The sequence below is a fragment of the Hylaeus anthracinus genome, unplaced genomic scaffold (assembly GCF_026225885.1).
Source record: "Hylaeus anthracinus isolate JK02 unplaced genomic scaffold, UHH_iyHylAnth1.0_haploid 4, whole genome shotgun sequence".
NCBI classification, from domain to species: domain Eukaryota; kingdom Metazoa; phylum Arthropoda; class Insecta; order Hymenoptera; family Colletidae; genus Hylaeus; species Hylaeus anthracinus.
Genome location: NW_026535289.1, coordinates 6,701,122 through 6,718,240, shown reverse-complemented (window position 1 = coordinate 6,718,240; position 17,119 = coordinate 6,701,122). Strand labels below are relative to the sequence as shown.

Sequence of the window (17,119 nt, the reverse complement as noted above, 5' to 3'; positions counted from 1 at the left end):
AATAAAATTTGTTGTAAATACAGGTTTGCACGATTCGTCAAATTATTTGTCTTTACGAATCACGAATGTATTATTTTCGTGTGTATTCAGCGATGATATCGTGGACTCGTATCAACTATAAAACCGCTTCGAACTGCTTTCAGGTGCATTGACCATCACGACTTTAGCTACTGTACTAACGCAGACAGTTTCTACGTCATCAAGGTCGTTATTTAATCCAATCCACACACTCGAACCCTACGTCGTTGGTTCGATATGATGCGTTTGAGTTAATAATGGTGCATCGTACATTATACATTCAATCCGATGACGTGTTACATTTCATGCTAATGATTTTCACCAAGAAATTACAACCAGAGTACTCGTGAATCTCGTGGATCGTTACGTTTAATTTTAATAGATGTCGCAGTTCACATTCTAACTTCCCTATTGATATCATAGACGTGGTGAGCGTTACGTAATGTCGTTCGAAGGCCAGGAAATTAGTTATAATTCACCACTGTACAACAATACAATAATGTAGCAACATTATTTAAAGACATTATTTGACATTATGTCAGGAAAAGTAGCCGTATCATGGGACCAAATAAAATTAACACCAAGCTTTAGAAAGATATACTTGCTGGCCAAGTCGATTCAATTACATACGCGTAAGCATTATCAGAAGACAGATATCAAGTATTTGCGATAAACGTGAAATTTCCTGGTACAGTCTAAACGTCTAGGTGAATGAACGAAAACGTTTCAATATTGTAATGATACAGAATATTACTAAATTTAGAATATATTATTACGAAAAGTAGATAACGATATCGTTCCAAAAGTCATAAATACGATAGAGTCTATTACTTGAGTAATTGGCTTCGTATAATGGTATAATCTGGTAATACTTGAGCACAATTAATTATTTTCACAAATGTGTGACGAGGAAAATGTATACATAAGCATTAAGAATGTTTATACGGCTGGTAACAATAAAAACGTCTCAATTGTAACAAATGGTTGCATTCTTGTTTATAGTGAGAAATTCAATAGGTTTCATTGATTCTTGTAAGAAATCGTTCCACGCGCCACGTCGCGGCGCGGTAAGTACTCGTTGTAGAGAAGAGACACTTTTAGAGTTAGTCTATTCTTTACAAGGTCCGCTACGTATGTACGCATCTTCAAGGTGTATAAATACACCTTACTTGAAGTTACTCCATTGAACTCTGGCGTCGTGCTCCCTAACATACTGGCCATTCGCCAGGGTTACGCAAGTCGCGCCCCGTTGACCTCCTTCTTCGTGAGAGATTGACCTTGCATCTCATTCTTGTACTTTTAACAGCGCAAACTCGAAACCACCCCAAAGACAATCGCTAAACGACAAATGTTAAACTATCATTAATCCACATACTCCAATGTACCTTTCACATTCATAAACAACTAGTATATAGATAATGTAGCGATAGCAGCCATTGGAATGGCAAAAATAATGAATATATCGTAATATGACCATTGGCTAACGTTAAATAACGTACAGGGGTACTCGTGTCGATAATAATCGATCGGTACATTGGAATATTATGTAGTAATGGCTACACCAAATCGGATACAATCATATTAAGTTGTAGAAATCTCGGTCACACTTTTCAACCTTGACACAGTGTTCCTTTCCCTTTGTTTGCGAATAAAGCTCTCCCTGACTTTAGATGTTGCACCTAATGACCGTCGATGTACCTTTCGCAATGCAATGACGCTGAATCATATGTACTTTAAAATGTATAGACGATTGGAACGATACTTTCCTGACTCTAATCGTTATAATTACAGAATACTGATAATAACTTTTAGCATTGAAAATCGTTAGATAACGTAAGATCGTGGAGTAATCATGATTTGTAACTGCTTGGTAAACGAAAGCTCGCAAAAATGGATGAATGCCGCGGGTATTTTAAATATACATACGATTCTTCTAACTATGACATCGTACTTGTAGAAATGTATTAAATCAAAGTTGGGCATTATTCAAATAAATTTGGATATAGAGTATTATCGTTATAATTCATAAACAAAAGTTTGTCTAGACGAAAACTTATTCGTTCTTCGTTATTAAGACAAGTGTGTATTCATCTCTGTATCAAATTGAATAAAAATTTAAGATTGGTATCGGAAACAGTCTATTTTTATCCTTTTTTAAATTAAATGGTAAATATCATTCAATCTATATATTCATAAACTTGTTTAAAGCACTATCTTTGTTCGTCCTTATCGTGTCAATTCTTTTAATAAGTTTATCTATTTCTTGCCAGCTATTATTATAAAATGCGGAAGAAATAACAACGAAGGAAAGAAACAATGGACGCCTAGTTGCTTTATTCGAACGAATTCCCGCCAATTCGTTTCATATTTCGAATACCTGGACGCTAGCGACAATTTCAATGGGAACTTATACCGGAAATGCGTCGAACGCGCGGGTAAACGTCTAATTTTGAACGTGGCGACCGTGAACGCATTTTATCAAGCCGATACACGCGTGGCGACCGTGAAAAGAGACAGGAAGGCATAGTGTTGCAAGACACGTGAAGAAAGGTCACGAATTCGGGAACAGAGTACGCGTTGGAAGTGCATGAAGTGTCAGGGTCCCAAGGTGCGGCCGTGCCAGAAGATTGAACCTGCGCAGAAGTCTGCACGTGACCTGCGCAGCTATTCTTAGCGGAGGTCCGTTCAACGAGAAGAACTCTGACTCGCTCACTCGTCGTCCGGCGCGCGTCCGAATCGTAGGAGTTGCTCTCCTCTTCCTTTTGTTAACCCGTTTCTCACATACCAAATTACAAAATGTCTGGTCTTGGAGATCCCGTTGCATTCATCAAGGATTTCGTGGCTGGTGGTGTGGCCGCTGCCATCTCGAAAACGGCAGTAGCGCCGATCGAGCGGGTGAAGCTTTTGCTGCAGGTACAGCACATCTCCAAGCAAATCCCCGAGGATCAGCGTTACAAGGGTAAGTTTTTATCCTCTAACGGAATCACAAGTATTCCATAATCTGCAGAAAAGTAGTAAGATCGTTAGTATCGCAAGATAGAATGTTCGTGGAACGTCAATCACGAGGCACTGTGCATAACAGTAGAAGAAGGAAGCCATTCGAACCATGTGACAGTTTGAAGAAGCATTTCGCTCGTGTCGACATTCCGAAACTGCCAAGCGATTCCGTCGAATTCGCACGCGATAGTTAGAGTGAGATTCCCGTTATGTAATGTCGTTTCGCACTATATATTATCAGTGGTACATCAGACATTTTATAGGCGCTCTAATTTCCTACTTTATGTAACAAAGGCGAACTTTTGGCTCTTATATAACTTTTAGAATATCGATTGAATCGGGAAGTCATGGTTTTGTGACAAACGAGTGGGTCGATATTCGATAAAACGACTCGTCTACCAGATGGCAGCGCGTGGCTTTGCTCTTTGAACGGGATTCCGTGTGACGATCGATGACTGTGCGGCTCAATATGGCCGTCCTTTCTGCAGCAAGTAAAATAGTTGGCTGCGAATTTTCGACAATGAAAAAAATATAATGATGCTTCTAAAACTGTTGGTTCCAGTATAACTTTATAATATCTAGCGGAAAATCATTAACATTCCTTTCACAAAAAGACAGAAAACTGTACATTAAGGCACAGAACATTCAGCGTGGAGTTTCGTTAATGAGCATGGTGCAGTCTGAATTATTTCAATTAAAATTTTATAATGGGCACTTCTAAACCGAGTCGTACATTACTGTCAATCTTTTAATACTATACCGTCGTGCATCGATATAACATGTATGTTATAAAACGTGCTTAAATAACTTTACTTACTGACCTTGAAAATGTTCCATGGTCATACTGATGAAGGAATACGATTTTGCATTTTCCTATAATAAAAAAATACTTATTATAAAGTAAATATAGTTTTAACTTGGAAATACCTACAATTTTATTAGAATATACGAATTTATATTTGATATTGATTTATTGCATAACAATATTCTGCCCTTTGTATAAAGTCACATATAAATTTACTTACTTTGACATCATTAAATGTTAACAGTATGACAAAGAAGTATCTATTCTTTTTTTACTGCATCATTCTATATAATAATCTAGACTCTACAAAATCAATTGAATTATATAAGGCTAACAGTTTTGAAAAATTATTTTTGTATTCCAGGCATGGTAGATTGCTTTGTGCGCATTCCAAAAGAACAGGGATTTGCTAGCTACTGGCGTGGTAACTTGGCCAATGTCATCAGATACTTCCCAACTCAAGCTTTGAACTTTGCTTTCAAAGACAAGTACAAGCAGGTTTTCCTTGGTGGTGTTGACAAAAACACTCAGTTTATGCGCTACTTCCTTGGCAATCTTGCCTCTGGTGGTGCTGCTGGTGCTACATCTCTGTGCTTTGTCTACCCGCTTGACTTTGCCAGAACCAGGTACTTTGCAAATTTTATTTTGTTGGTTATTTATTTTTGGGCATCTGATTAGCACGATCAATCACTGGCTTATAGGTTGGCTGCTGATGTAGGCAAAGCTGGAGGTGAACGTGAATTCTCAGGTCTTGGTAACTGCTTGACCAAAATCTTCAAGGCTGATGGTATTGGTGGTCTATACCGTGGTTTCGGGGTATCCGTCCAGGGTATCATTATTTATCGTGCTGCCTACTTTGGTTTCTATGATACTGCCCGTGGTATGCTGCCAGACCCCAAAAAGACTCCCTTCCTTGTCTCATGGGGTATCGCACAGGTAAGTAACTCTTTGTATATTAAGTTTGTTCTCACAGTTCTAGTTCATGTATTAATGTTTGTTATCTTCTACATAGGCTGTTACAACTGTTGCTGGTATCGTGTCTTATCCATTTGACACAGTACGTAGGCGTATGATGATGCAGTCTGGTCGCGCAAAATCTGAAATTTTGTACAAGAGCACCCTCCACTGCTGGGGCACCATTTACAAGACAGAAGGTGGCGGTGCTTTCTTCAAGGGAGCGTTCTCCAACGTTCTCCGTGGTACAGGTGGTGCACTTGTGTTGGTACTTTATGATGAAATTAAGAATCTCCTCTAAAGTGTTAAAATTATTCTCACCTCATTACCTTCACAATCACAATTGCAAGTACCATCTTTATTGCCCTCACCATCCGACTTGAAAGCAGTTATCAAACCGAGTGATTTCCAGACTAAAACAGTACACAAACTGTTGAAAAATTAAGAAACAGCTCAGACTGAGGTCTTCGGCCGTAACTCGTGAAATACATGAAACTCGGCAGAATATGTATCTTGACTGTAGAAGAGAATTCGCTTAATTTATTGCCGGATTCAGTATTTTCTTGCAGTGGCTCACATGTGTTATTTTCATATTCCATTTTCATAAAATAAGAGGGATTAAGATATATTTATGTATATCTGAGGAATGATGAGTATGGAATTAACAGCATGATGGGTATATGAAACGTTTGATACATGTGGCTACGTAGACGATGGTTGAGACGCTATGTAGTAAAAATAATTATCTAAAAAAGAAAAAACGAACGTATACATACATTTGAGCAAGAGGAGGACGTGCGACGAAATAACATTACGGCGATGGCGGGGCGCGTAGACATGGGCCGCCCCCGCCCTTATTCTCGGCCCGTTGTAGATAATTAATAAACGATCATGATATCAGTGAAGTTCATCGAGTTTCTGTGAACAGTAATTTAATTTCGCACTACTGACAACTACGTGTAAGATAATGAGAAGCGTTACTTTGAGTGTATGCATCTGATCTGTTCATGTTAAGATGCATACGAGAAAAACAGCAGAATCAATAAAAATGATAAAATTTCATACATGTAGTATTTTATTTATAACCCAAACCTATTTTAATTCATATAAATTCATTTCATTCCGCAAGAAAAATCTTCCATGCGAATCGTACTGGATAAGTAAAGAAAAATGGGCACGATTTTATTCCAATAATCTCACCTGAAGAAATAACGAATATACATTTAATTCAATTTGATTTTATTGAGATAAAACAAATTATATACTACTTATTTTTCATATATATATATACACAGAATATTGTTAGAGGCCTTAGGAAGATGTCTTTTTTGCTCATAAGATAACGCGACACTGGGTCATACGTATAGTGCCTTCGCGAAATTCTACTTACTCGTTCCACGTTCGTCTTAGTCCAGTACTGTTCTTTTTTCTCCCTGCAATACATTTGGTTTTCTTCATTTATTAATAAATAAACACCATACAACTAAACAATTAAATTCTTATTTTTTATACAACTGAAGTAGTCTCCTAAATTACGTCATTCACTAAGTAAATCAAAATTAGAGACGAATTACACATATCCTTACATAGTAAAATGATATATATTTTTTTTAAGGAATAATTACATTCAGTACACATTACATCTGTTGCATTCATTTTTGCTTATTACAAACACTCCAAATGAAAAACGAAAATTTCCTTTTGGTATCATTAATCTACTGATACAGTAAATTAATGATTTAAAAGATGTTTCTCTGGTTAAAGTTTATATTCCCATTCTGTATAAATATGAAATTTGTGGAATGCTCTTAAGAACACACATACAATTCATATAATAATACATTGATCTTATATGAAAAATGAAAAATCTATATATTATTTCTATATGTGGTTAACATTAAATCAAATGACTGACATATGATTGAACCCTTTTGTAAATATTTGATATTTACACGATATAAAAAGAGATCCGCAAAACACCAAAATGTAATGATGGGACACTTTGGGATGTAATATAAAATAGTTGATCTTATATACATTGTTTGAGCGATAATGTTAAGAAATAAATCATACGGTCGTTCTGTTCGAATCCCCTGCGATCATGTCTAGAATTCGACTCAGACCTGGCATATTTAAAAGGGTACCTAGGATAGGTACCCTCCGTAAAAAGTTTATCGCTACTGGCAGGAAACCGCTGTGAAATCAATATAACAAAGATGAAATTCTAAGTCTATTACAGAAAACTATGATTATATATTTGATAGTAGAATAATTAAAAAATACATACCTGAATAATAACACAAAACCATATGTCTCTATAATTATGCCTACAATAGGCCAACCCATAAGTACAACAATAATGCCTCCTAAAAATGAAATGCTGGCTTTTATCTTGTGCCTTTGGAAAAAGAAGTTGAGGGTTCTCTTTGGTCCTATAACGCAAGCTAACCCAGATATAAATAGTATCTGCATATAAACAATTTATTAGATAACAGTGATATAGCAAAACATTATGGAAGTATATGTCAAAAGCCTTACATTTCCGATAGCGAGTAACCCCTTATCAAAAAGTAGCAAAACTCCAAGGAAAAGAAAAGATATTCCAAATCCAGCAAGTCCCACACCAATTTCTAAAATCAATATCTTACTGTCATATAATGTTTTGAAATTAAATTCTCGTTTCCGATGATAGAGTTATACGAAAATTTTATAGAATGCTTTTATACAAATTGTATGTTACTTACTCTGTGTATCTGTGATTTCGAACATTATTTATAATTTATTCCCAGCACTCAGTTTCTAAACTACTCTAGTGATAACTTCCCGGTAAGATTTGGATAAAGACTTGCAAATGTGCAAACCTAACCTATATCCACGTCATTAATTATGATGCGACACTATCCAACTAAGCAGACTATTCTCTATCACCTTGTGAAAATCATAGATTCAATACTACGTTCAGGCCGCAGTAACCACATTAGTAAAGATTTTCATAAAATTTAGATATATTGGACATTCATTAGTGAAGCGAACGCCATTGTATCCAATTGTATCTATATACATAAATACGCATGCACACGCAAGACTGCTATCTATTCTTGGGCGTTATTCCTGTGTGCACGTTTCTTTCAGTTGCTATAAGTGCCCCTCAATTCACATATTAAATTGTATGAACAATGCAACTTATTGTAGGAATGCTAATAATATCTATACCTAACGTTGTATAGTGAAAAATTGTATTTAAATCAAATTTATACTATAGATTTGAACTATAATTCTTATAGTTGGGTATTCCCTGTAGAAATATGTAATACACTATATTTTAATATGTATGTTTATTAAATAACTGGTTGAACTTGTCGTGTCTTGGATAAAGGGACTGTACAAAATAAACTTAACTTTATTATCCAGTACGAATTTCTTATACAAACAACATATTATACATAATCATTTATAATGTTTATTTGGATGAAGGAATGATGATCACTAATGGAGGTAATAATGATATTATTTTACAAACAGAAAGAAAGATGGGTTTGATCGTTAACCGTTAATATGGCTAAAACTTAAGCCTACATACGATACAAAAGAAACATTATTTACAGATGTTTGTTTCAAGGTACATATATTACGTTGAGTAATGGATTCAACACATTAAAGATGATCGCAGCCACTGAAAGAAAGGAGTAGATATTTCGTATTAATGATTTAATAATTAGTTAAAAATAGTTTAATTCTTAGTTTAAAAAAATGAGGTTACCTCTGCAAGACTCAATTTTATTGTTCCATTTTGTAAAGGATCCTTACTCTCAAATATGCCTACAATAAAGTAAGAAGAATACTAGTGATTACGAAATATAAAGATGCAAAAATTGTATACCTACCGAATGCATCACTTAGGTGCAATATCGCTGAAACGAAATCGCCGAATCTGAGTGTTCCATCCTTCCTCATGTATCGTAGAATCAAAATCGAAAGCACATCCGTGTTCAACTGAAATCCTGGTTCAAATACTTTTCTTAGATTTAAAAATGTTATATTTGTTACCTTAACAAACATGGACCTACCAACTTCTAACAACGCGTCACGTAATCGTTCAGCTTTAAGTATACCAGTCTTCTCTTTTGTGTGATTTTTAAACGCAGCCTGCCAATATTTTAAACTGCACATAAGATCTTTGAAATCGTTGAATTTCAATCGACCGCTTCCTGAGCTCTGTTCAGTGCAGATTTAAGGAAAACTAAGAAAATACGATGGAAATAATGCAAATATTTAAAAAATGAAAAATAATTTTAAGGATACATCCATTGTGAGAACTACTTGTCGACATACTTCCATACAGGCGCAACTCTTGATATAGTCTGCAAGTCGAATGTATATTTAATAAAATATATTTTAACATTAATTTATTTCTTTTTCGCTGATTTTCATTCTCCTACCATTCGGTAAACAGGCCTCTAGAAGTTCCTGCAATTCAAAAGCATTCACCGTTCTGTGTTCATCGGCAAGCTGCAAAAATACAGCTTCGTACTGCGAGAAACCCTTGCCTTCGAGGGGTGGTGCTTTGACGATGGCTGACTTCATTAAGGACGGTTGGGTATCGAGAAGTCTGATAAGATATATACATTGAACATTAGAAATTTAAGTGCTTAAATTCATTATGTATCGTTTAAATTGCAATTATAAATACGGAATACGCTTACTTGAGTTTTAAAGGCTTACTGCTGTAGACTCGCAACGTGAAACTAGTTTCCTGAGTCGGTTCGAAGGTGGTGGGTACTAATAAGTAACCACCCTGTTCTAATTGACACCTGTGACTCACTTGCCGACTATTCGTGTACTGCGAGTTTACCAAAGACTTGTTTTTTTTGAAAAACTGTTTGTTTATCGATTCCGTGCTGTTTTTAGGCAAAGTGTACGCCGTGAAACCTATTACCTTGAAGAAATTATAATTTTATTAGTTAAGATTTTTAATGATTGTAAATATTTGTATAGTTCGAAAAAATTTCTTTACTTTTGGCTCCATGATAGAGTGTTGATTCAACGAAACTATCACTTCTTCCATTTCGCTCAGAATCAGGTGCAGTTGCGGGTTAATGTGAAAAGTTTCTGCGATGTACATAGAATTAGAACAGCTATCGTTACTTCAAGGGGCGTATATGTCACGCATTAACGGACTTCCTCCGCGAAACGCTCATAAATGGAGTGAACCGTAACACAAACCTTGATTGTTTCGACATCCTCCCGCGGTAACGCCTCTCCTCCAACTACCTTGATAGAGTTTCATTTGCCAAGTATGCTTGCTATGCAACGATGGTTCATCCCTCGACGTCTCGGCATCAAGATGTACGACTTCCAGGTGAGTGAACGTTTTCACGAAGTCCGAATAGGATATCCTACGGTCAACGAGGTGATCTTTGTTAGTTCACGTTCGACTCGCAGAACCACGAAGAGAAAGGAAAGGCCAGGACAGTTCGGGACACACTTTTGTCGCACGTGAAAAAAGAAAATGTCGCAGATTCGCTGGTATTTTAAAAATTCCCCTCGCTCACCAGAATTCCCCTTCGGCCATGTTTCTGACTGCTAAACGCTCCCTTTCCATCGGTGGCACTTCGTCCCATTCGAGGCCACCTCTTGCCCAAGCACCGACATACTCTCCACCAGGACCAAGAGGATTTCTTAATTTTACTAACTGGACTGCCTCGCCATTGAACGTCTCCACCTGCAATTTTACGCAACAATTCGTGAAATACGAGTAAAGCTGACTTTGTTATTTGTACGTATAAATCTACCATACTTTCAATCATCTACAATTTCTGTCCTCAGTACTTACCCTCTCAATTGCATAGAGCCTATAGTTGATGCCCATCTGAATACCATTAGCAAGCTTTTCTGTACTAGAGCGAGTCTGTAAGACAAATGAAAGATTTACATCTTTACATTTTTATATTACTTTACTTTTCGACTTGCATTTCTATAGACAACAAAGCAATGTTGCTTACCTGCTGTTGATTGTTATTTACAGTACACGTGATGAGGGACGTCATATCGAGCAGCTTCGCGAGAGCCCTTCCGCAGGCCGTTGGATCCTGGCGTATCGCGATGCTCTCTGTGATTCCACCCGTGAGGTCAGATAGACCGTCCAAGAGGGTGCCATACTTGAGAGCTTCGTACGAGCCGTGGAGTCTGAAACGAATCGAGACATGGCAGTCAGTTTCTCCGTTTTGAGACTGCATTCCCAGCGATCGACGATCAATTATGTTGGGGCAGGATCGAAAGGTGCGCAGGAAATCTCATCGTTTAGTTCCGTTCTAAGTAGAGAAAATCTCGCATCGTCTTCCCAAGTGCAAAGTTGCTAGACCGGATCAGGGAAAGCGAATGGTTGAAAAATTTGTTAACCCGCGACCTTCTTCGACGATGAACGAGCTCTCCATGCGCGATCGCGATTTCTCGCGCGCTCGTCATCGATTCAGGGAAGAAAGTTGCACTCGCTGATCTTTAATCTCTCGTTACCGGCCAGGTGTACCGACCATAGTTCAGACTTTCCACGGAAATTTGTGTCTCACGAATGTAACTAACGACCATAATGAGATGGTGACTCTGGTAAAGACATATTCAACGCAATGGAAGTCGAAATAAAGATTACATTGAAAGATTACATACGAAAATTTATCTTGAATATAATAGACGAGTTTGATGTTTCATTGGATATCGTCACAAGAGTAGAAACACGAGACGCTTGGTGCAGATCTCGCGTCGACTGATAAGCCGCCGCCACCCAGAGAAAACCAAGCCAGAAGACGATGTTATCAGCTCGGTTGTGCGATTCCCGGTAGGAAATTAGCATTCCCGAGATAACGGGGTTCCTTTCTCTCTTTCCTTCCTCGTCCTAGTAACGTAGACGTCCCTCGACCGCATACGTCGCTCAGATAAGCGCGTGAGGTTTTGTATGCGCGACCACAAGCGCGAGCAGGTTAATCTCTAAACCGTAACCATTCACACGCACGAGTACGGCAGTCACATGGGTATTTTCCCAAGGAAGAACGGCCTGCAACGCGACGAGGAGATCCGTTTTCCAATTGTGCCTCGTATGGCCTTCGGATTCGGTGTTCCGCAATTACCGCTCGAAAAAGAGAACCTCGGGAGCGGTTCGAGGTTTCCAGGCAGAGTAAATTGAAACGGGACGAGGTAACAGGGTAATGACGCTTGGTAAGCACTCTTGCTCACCTATTGCACCGATCAAATCATGTTTGACGGAAATGAACAGTTTGGCATGAATAGGTATTAACGTTTCGGTAATATGCTCGACGGTTTTGATTGTTCGTGTCTCTGACGCTTGCAAAGAAGACGACGAGTTTTTGCGAAAAGCCTGTTAGTGGATGGCCATCAGCCATCAATTTTCTGTTATCTACTCTGAGTCACCGAATCCTTCCATTAAATAATTGAAATTAATTATAGCGCTGGTTACTCGATCGTCAACTTTTCTCGCTGTTAAGTATATTCAAACGTTAGGGGTAAGGATCGAATGGAAATTGTCGGCGCTAAGACACCTGTGGCTGTCGCAGGGGTCACCGCACCTACGACCGAATCTGTAACACTCTGCTGACTGTGTAACTCTACCGTTGTCGGTTTGCGAGCGAACGGTAACGCGAGTCCTGCCATTGATGTACTTCCGTCCCGTGACCATATAACGGGGTGACGATGTCGTGTGCGGATGTGCAATGTCGTTCGCAATCTTTTTCACGTGATTGTTGTACACCACGAGGGACTCCGTCCTTTAATAGAAGCAGTGATTCTACGAATGACTGACTATGGAGTACATTTACGCGTTGACGCGTAACACATTATTATTATCACAGGATGTGTGAAGTTGAGTTATTGGCTATCGGATTGAGGTAGTACACAAATCGAAATCAGACTTTCGCGATATGAACCAATTTTTCCCTCGATAAGGAAAGATGGTACATATTGGTAATTAAAATGAAACAAATGTGAAATTAGACTACAAGTCACCTACTTATTTAAGAATTAAGACAAATGACCCATGAAAAGTCACGTTAAATGCTCGTAAAACGAAGAAATGTTAGCATTAGGATACCCTGATGGGCGGACGAATTGTCAATGAGGCTTGTTTTCGAGTGGCATTAGCACGGCTCGGTGTTGGAGCAGTTTCGTGGCCGCAGATATGAGCGTGGACTGTGGTCACCGGTGCACTGACCTCCGATCCATTGCTGGCAACCAACGAACCAACTACTCGTCGAGTGAAAGTATTCGCAGTTATACTTCGCTTAGCGTACCCGTGGCTGGCATGTGCGTGCACAAATATACATGCCCGCTGAATATAGCCGTGCATACCGGCGTATCCCGAATTCTGATTTCTCGTTGATCGCGCGCATCGAACGCCGATCCCCCTCGTCGAACATCTTTCTTTCCAAATGCTAACCGTGGGTGAGTCACTGTTCACGAATTTCCGCAGAGGAAAGCGGTGTCATCTCGGTGCTTGTTGAAACACTTCTTTGAGTAAAGAAAGTTCAACCGATTCGATCTTTATCGCGAGCAGTTTACAACTAACATACTATTTATGTACTAGATTATTAAAGGACCAACGTTCTAAGCAAATAAAAATGTATAAAAGGAAGATTTTTTAGCTAGAAAACCATGCGTTAAGGAGTTAATGTACCGTGGTATTTACGCTGACATCATAAAATCGCTACAGTAAGGAATTGGAGAGAAAAAACTGTTACTGCAGAATGCATACGTTCGGCGAGCGCATTATCCGCGTCGGTCCGCGATTCCTCGGGAGTTGAAGCACCGTGGCGAACACGGGTATAGTGATTTCTAATGGAAATCGCGGAGAATCACGTCGAGCATAATTCTTTCGTTCCTCGTGCGCGCGCTTGGCACGCCAACGTATGAGCTTTCTAACCGATTTTAATACCTGGCGCTGGATTAATAAGCTTGGACTCGCCGAGCGTTCCGGATCGATGCGATCTACGACAGGGTTATCGTGAAAGAGGAAAGGTCAGGCGACAAACGATTCTTTCACCGTGGAAAGAAGTGTGTCATCGTTAAGATGCCAACTCGGAGAACACGCCATCCTGGGGAACATTAAATCGGAACGAGTGGAATACTAATTCCTTGATCGTCGTCGCGAAAGTTATCCAGATTTATTCCGAAAACATTAACCGTACAGCCTCTCTGGTCCTAAAAACAAACGAATAATTTAATAAAAGTAAGGAATATATAGTTTAGTAACTGATTAAAAACGAGGATATCTTATATACGTACTATATTCTTAATTCTAGAGAAATTTCGCGACTCCTCTGCAACTTCTATTTGCTTTTCGCGGGAAGGACGAACGCAAACTACGGGTCTCAAAACTGGTAGTTATCCAGGACCTTCAATTACACGTACTACCGTGGAATTATCGTTACAATAGCGACCGTGCACGGAAATTGCTGTATCCAATGACGTAGCACCCGCCGTAAATTGATGTTCATCGTCGAAGAATGGATACCTTTTAAATGTTCGTCGTAACGCAAATTGACCATCACTAGAAGCTCTCGCAAGTAACGCGTCGGGTTTTTCAACCCGCGAAACATCTCGTTCGCAATCGATTCGACGTCACGACGATTTCAAACGTTCCGGCATTAATCGACTGTATCGTGCATTCCACGCTGAACGGAAGTCATCGAGAGACAGCAAGCAACGTGCTATCAATTATTAATGAATCGACGTCCCCGATTCCTTTCGCGATGCTGTCGCCCGATGTAGTCGTTGCCACGTATAAACGACGTGTAGGCACATCATTGCACACTGTTTTCTAGCTGCCACGAACAGAATAATCGAACTGCAAATCAAATTTTCAGATTCAATAGACTCAGTTTGTTAGTTTCGATGTCGAGGTCAGGATTGCACCGAAGAACGGAAAATGAAAGTAACAAGTTTCAGTCGAATCGAATATTCAGAAATTAACGAAAATAAATATGTACACATGCACGAAACTTACGTATCTCTTAATTAACATTGCGATTTCGCGATTTAATAATTCGTTCGTCCGCCTGGCTCGTTAAGATGTGAAATTATTCCCTCGTCCCAGAGGTGCTACATGCTTTCGTTCTTTCGATTTTTTAAACTAACAAGCAGGAATAATCGTATGTCCTCGAGAAGCATCGTTTATTTAACGTTTGTATACTTTTTCTAGGAAGATTATAGCCTATAATCGCCTCGCTCTGCTTTCCCTTTCGAAGCCAAAGTGCCGCCGCAACAATTCCTCGTTATGTATACACGTAAATTTGCCATTGTGACGCAAGATACGCGCGTATTGCGGTGAAATTATAGCAAAGTGCGTTCTCGGTCGTTAAACAAGGGTTTGTCTGTCGAGCATTTGAGAAAAAGCGACGATTTCCGTGAACTGGTTCAATATAACCAGAGAAATGACTGGCGGAGAAACTAATAAACTGATTGCCTGAGTTTAAGGAGAAATAAGAGTGTTTGATAATATACGAGATATTTTCGACACCATAAAATGTGGAATATGTTTGCTAAAACAGGTAGAACTGGAATATGCAACTTTATCAGGAACTGTTTGAAGCGTATGAGGTGTGTTTTTTAGTTTAATTGTGGGTAGATTGCAGACATTTTTCTAAATATTGAACCAATTCAACTTCCTAGTTCTCATTACGTATATCGTCAACACTTTACTTTGATTAATAGGTAAATATTATACCATAATCTAACATCGATAATATTGACCACGCGTTGAAATCCCCAGCAAATATGTATCGATCACTAAAAGACGTTTGAACGTCCTATAAACCTCGAATATTAAATCCTCCTTCTTATCATGATTTTATCGTTAATAACCCACAATCGAGAGTTCGCTCTTACCGAAGCTAAGGAAACTCGTCCACCTTCTACCTATATAACCCATCCTAAACAAAATATTCCCAACCCTTACCAACGACAGGATCTTGCGCGTACAGCCAAGGACATAATAAATATCGCGTTATCGGCTGTAAAATTTGCTGCGGTCAAGTGGCTCGTAAATAAAAACCGAAGGAACTTCGCCGATTCTTATCGGTCTATCCTGGAGCTCCTCTTTTGTTTCTCGGATCGCGAGGTCGTCTTCCTCTTCGAGGCCGTCACGTTGTAGTCGTTTCGAGAGCAACGCCCAGTCAGGGCTTATATTCCTGACGGCAAGAAGCGTAGAAGCCGAGCAAGGGACGCGAGTAAGAAGCGGATAACGAGGTGAAGGAGAAGGAAGGAAGAAGGAACGATCATCAGGCGGAAAGATTAAGAGGAGGAGCAAGGACCTCCGGCAAAACCGGTCATCGTCGTTCGTTCATCCGCGTAAACGCGCCGTCCACCTCGGGGAAGAGATCGGGCGGAACCATTACTCGCGCTAAGGATCCGCTTCGTAGATCTTGCGCTCGCGGGACGCGCACGATCAAAAAAGATATACCTTGTCCCTCTCGTATGACGTTCTCTCTCGTTTACGGCGATCGCAAATATACCGATATCGTATCGCTTCATTACCCGATGTATCTTCCTCGCCATTACGTCTTGGCTATGTTTTCATTAAAATGTTCCGGGACACCGACGCGGACGTAACGTTACCGACGTTATCGTAATAAATAACAGGAGAGAGAGAGAGACATTTGTTGGATTCCATCTGGATAACGTCTTTCGGTTGTCCATTTAACCCTTTCATGTCCGACGGTGATACGTATACCTATATTTTAGAGAGACAAATCAGTTTCGAGTTAAGGAGGATGTGATACCGCAAGTAACAGCTTGATTAGTACGTAACTTCTTCTATAATGTTTCTGTGTTTGCGATAACTGTCGATGATACCGTAACCCCTAGGAAGAAGACACCAATTATATGTTACGTTGTTACGTACGAATATATCTTTTGTTCATCTTATACATATACGTATACTACACAGTTACCACAGCATCGTAGGGAACTCGATTTTATTTTTGCTTGTACTCGTATTTGTTTTTTCCCGTTTCTGCGGTATGCAAATAAGTGTTCCAGCCACAGATATCGTTCGACTTCGCGCTGCTCCGTCCGCAAAAGGTTACTAGTAATAGCAGCTAATCGTTCACACCTGAACCGTTACTCTAAGCGTACGGAATTCTATGAAAAACTATTTTCTGTAAAAAGAAGATCATCGATGTGTAACGGACGTGGTATATACAACAGAAAACCACGTTAATAAGTATTTCGATTGCAAAACTATACGACGCGCAAATGCAAATACGTGAAGTAACATTCGAGCTACTTCGGACGATCTTGTAAGTTCCAGTGGGTGGCGTGGGCGTTCACCAGGTGGACGTT

The 17,119-nt window shown here is 39.2% G+C and overlaps 3 protein-coding genes and 1 long non-coding RNA gene across 6 annotated transcripts in view; 1 reads left to right on the top strand and 3 right to left on the bottom strand.

Annotated features, from left to right (window-relative positions):
* Positions 1-600: 600 nt before the first annotated feature.
* Positions 601-2,723, bottom strand: LOC128894868 (uncharacterized). The gene is made up of 2 exons (XR_008461637.1): positions 1,518-2,723; positions 601-1,355 (listed from the first exon to the last, which is right to left on the bottom strand). It is a non-coding gene; the product is annotated as an uncharacterized LOC128894868 (long non-coding RNA).
* A 6-nt stretch (positions 2,724-2,729) lies between these two features.
* Positions 2,730-5,836, top strand: LOC128894866 (ADP,ATP carrier protein 2). The gene is made up of 4 exons (XM_054156897.1): positions 2,730-2,977; positions 4,185-4,446; positions 4,522-4,756; positions 4,833-5,836. Exons 1-4 carry the CDS (start codon positions 2,815-2,817, stop codon positions 5,073-5,075), a joined length of 903 nt encoding a protein of 300 aa, XP_054012872.1. The 5' UTR covers positions 2,730-2,814; the 3' UTR covers positions 5,076-5,836.
* LOC128894867 (vesicle transport protein GOT1B) lies at positions 5,476-7,876 on the bottom strand. Its single transcript, XM_054156898.1, has 6 exons — positions 7,519-7,876; positions 7,313-7,404; positions 7,062-7,240; positions 6,848-6,968; positions 6,165-6,207; positions 5,476-5,974 (listed from the first exon to the last, which is right to left on the bottom strand). The coding sequence occupies exons 1-5, from the start codon at positions 7,541-7,543 to the stop codon at positions 6,181-6,183; spliced, it is 444 nt and encodes a 147-aa protein (XP_054012873.1). The 5' UTR covers positions 7,544-7,876; the 3' UTR covers positions 5,476-5,974; positions 6,165-6,180.
* Positions 7,877-8,156: 280 nt separating this feature from the next.
* LOC128894864 (calpain-C) overlaps positions 8,157-17,119 on the bottom strand; it is a 29,509-nt gene continuing 20,546 nt past the window's right edge. For all 3 annotated transcript variants that reach the window (XM_054156893.1, XM_054156894.1, XM_054156895.1), the window contains 12 exons: positions 10,777-10,960; positions 10,608-10,682; positions 10,327-10,496; positions 9,998-10,170; positions 9,789-9,883; positions 9,478-9,710; positions 9,214-9,383; positions 9,077-9,135; positions 8,842-8,989; positions 8,659-8,775; positions 8,535-8,593; positions 8,157-8,447 (listed from right to left, as the gene is read on the bottom strand). In XM_054156893.1, the coding sequence (XP_054012868.1) occupies positions 8,421-8,447; positions 8,535-8,593; positions 8,659-8,775; positions 8,842-8,989; positions 9,077-9,135; positions 9,214-9,383; positions 9,478-9,710; positions 9,789-9,883; positions 9,998-10,170; positions 10,327-10,496; positions 10,608-10,682; positions 10,777-10,960 (1,510 nt within the window). In that variant the 3' untranslated portion in view covers positions 8,157-8,420. The remainder of the gene's footprint in view (positions 8,448-8,534; positions 8,594-8,658; positions 8,776-8,841; positions 8,990-9,076; positions 9,136-9,213; positions 9,384-9,477; positions 9,711-9,788; positions 9,884-9,997; positions 10,171-10,326; positions 10,497-10,607; positions 10,683-10,776; positions 10,961-17,119) is intronic.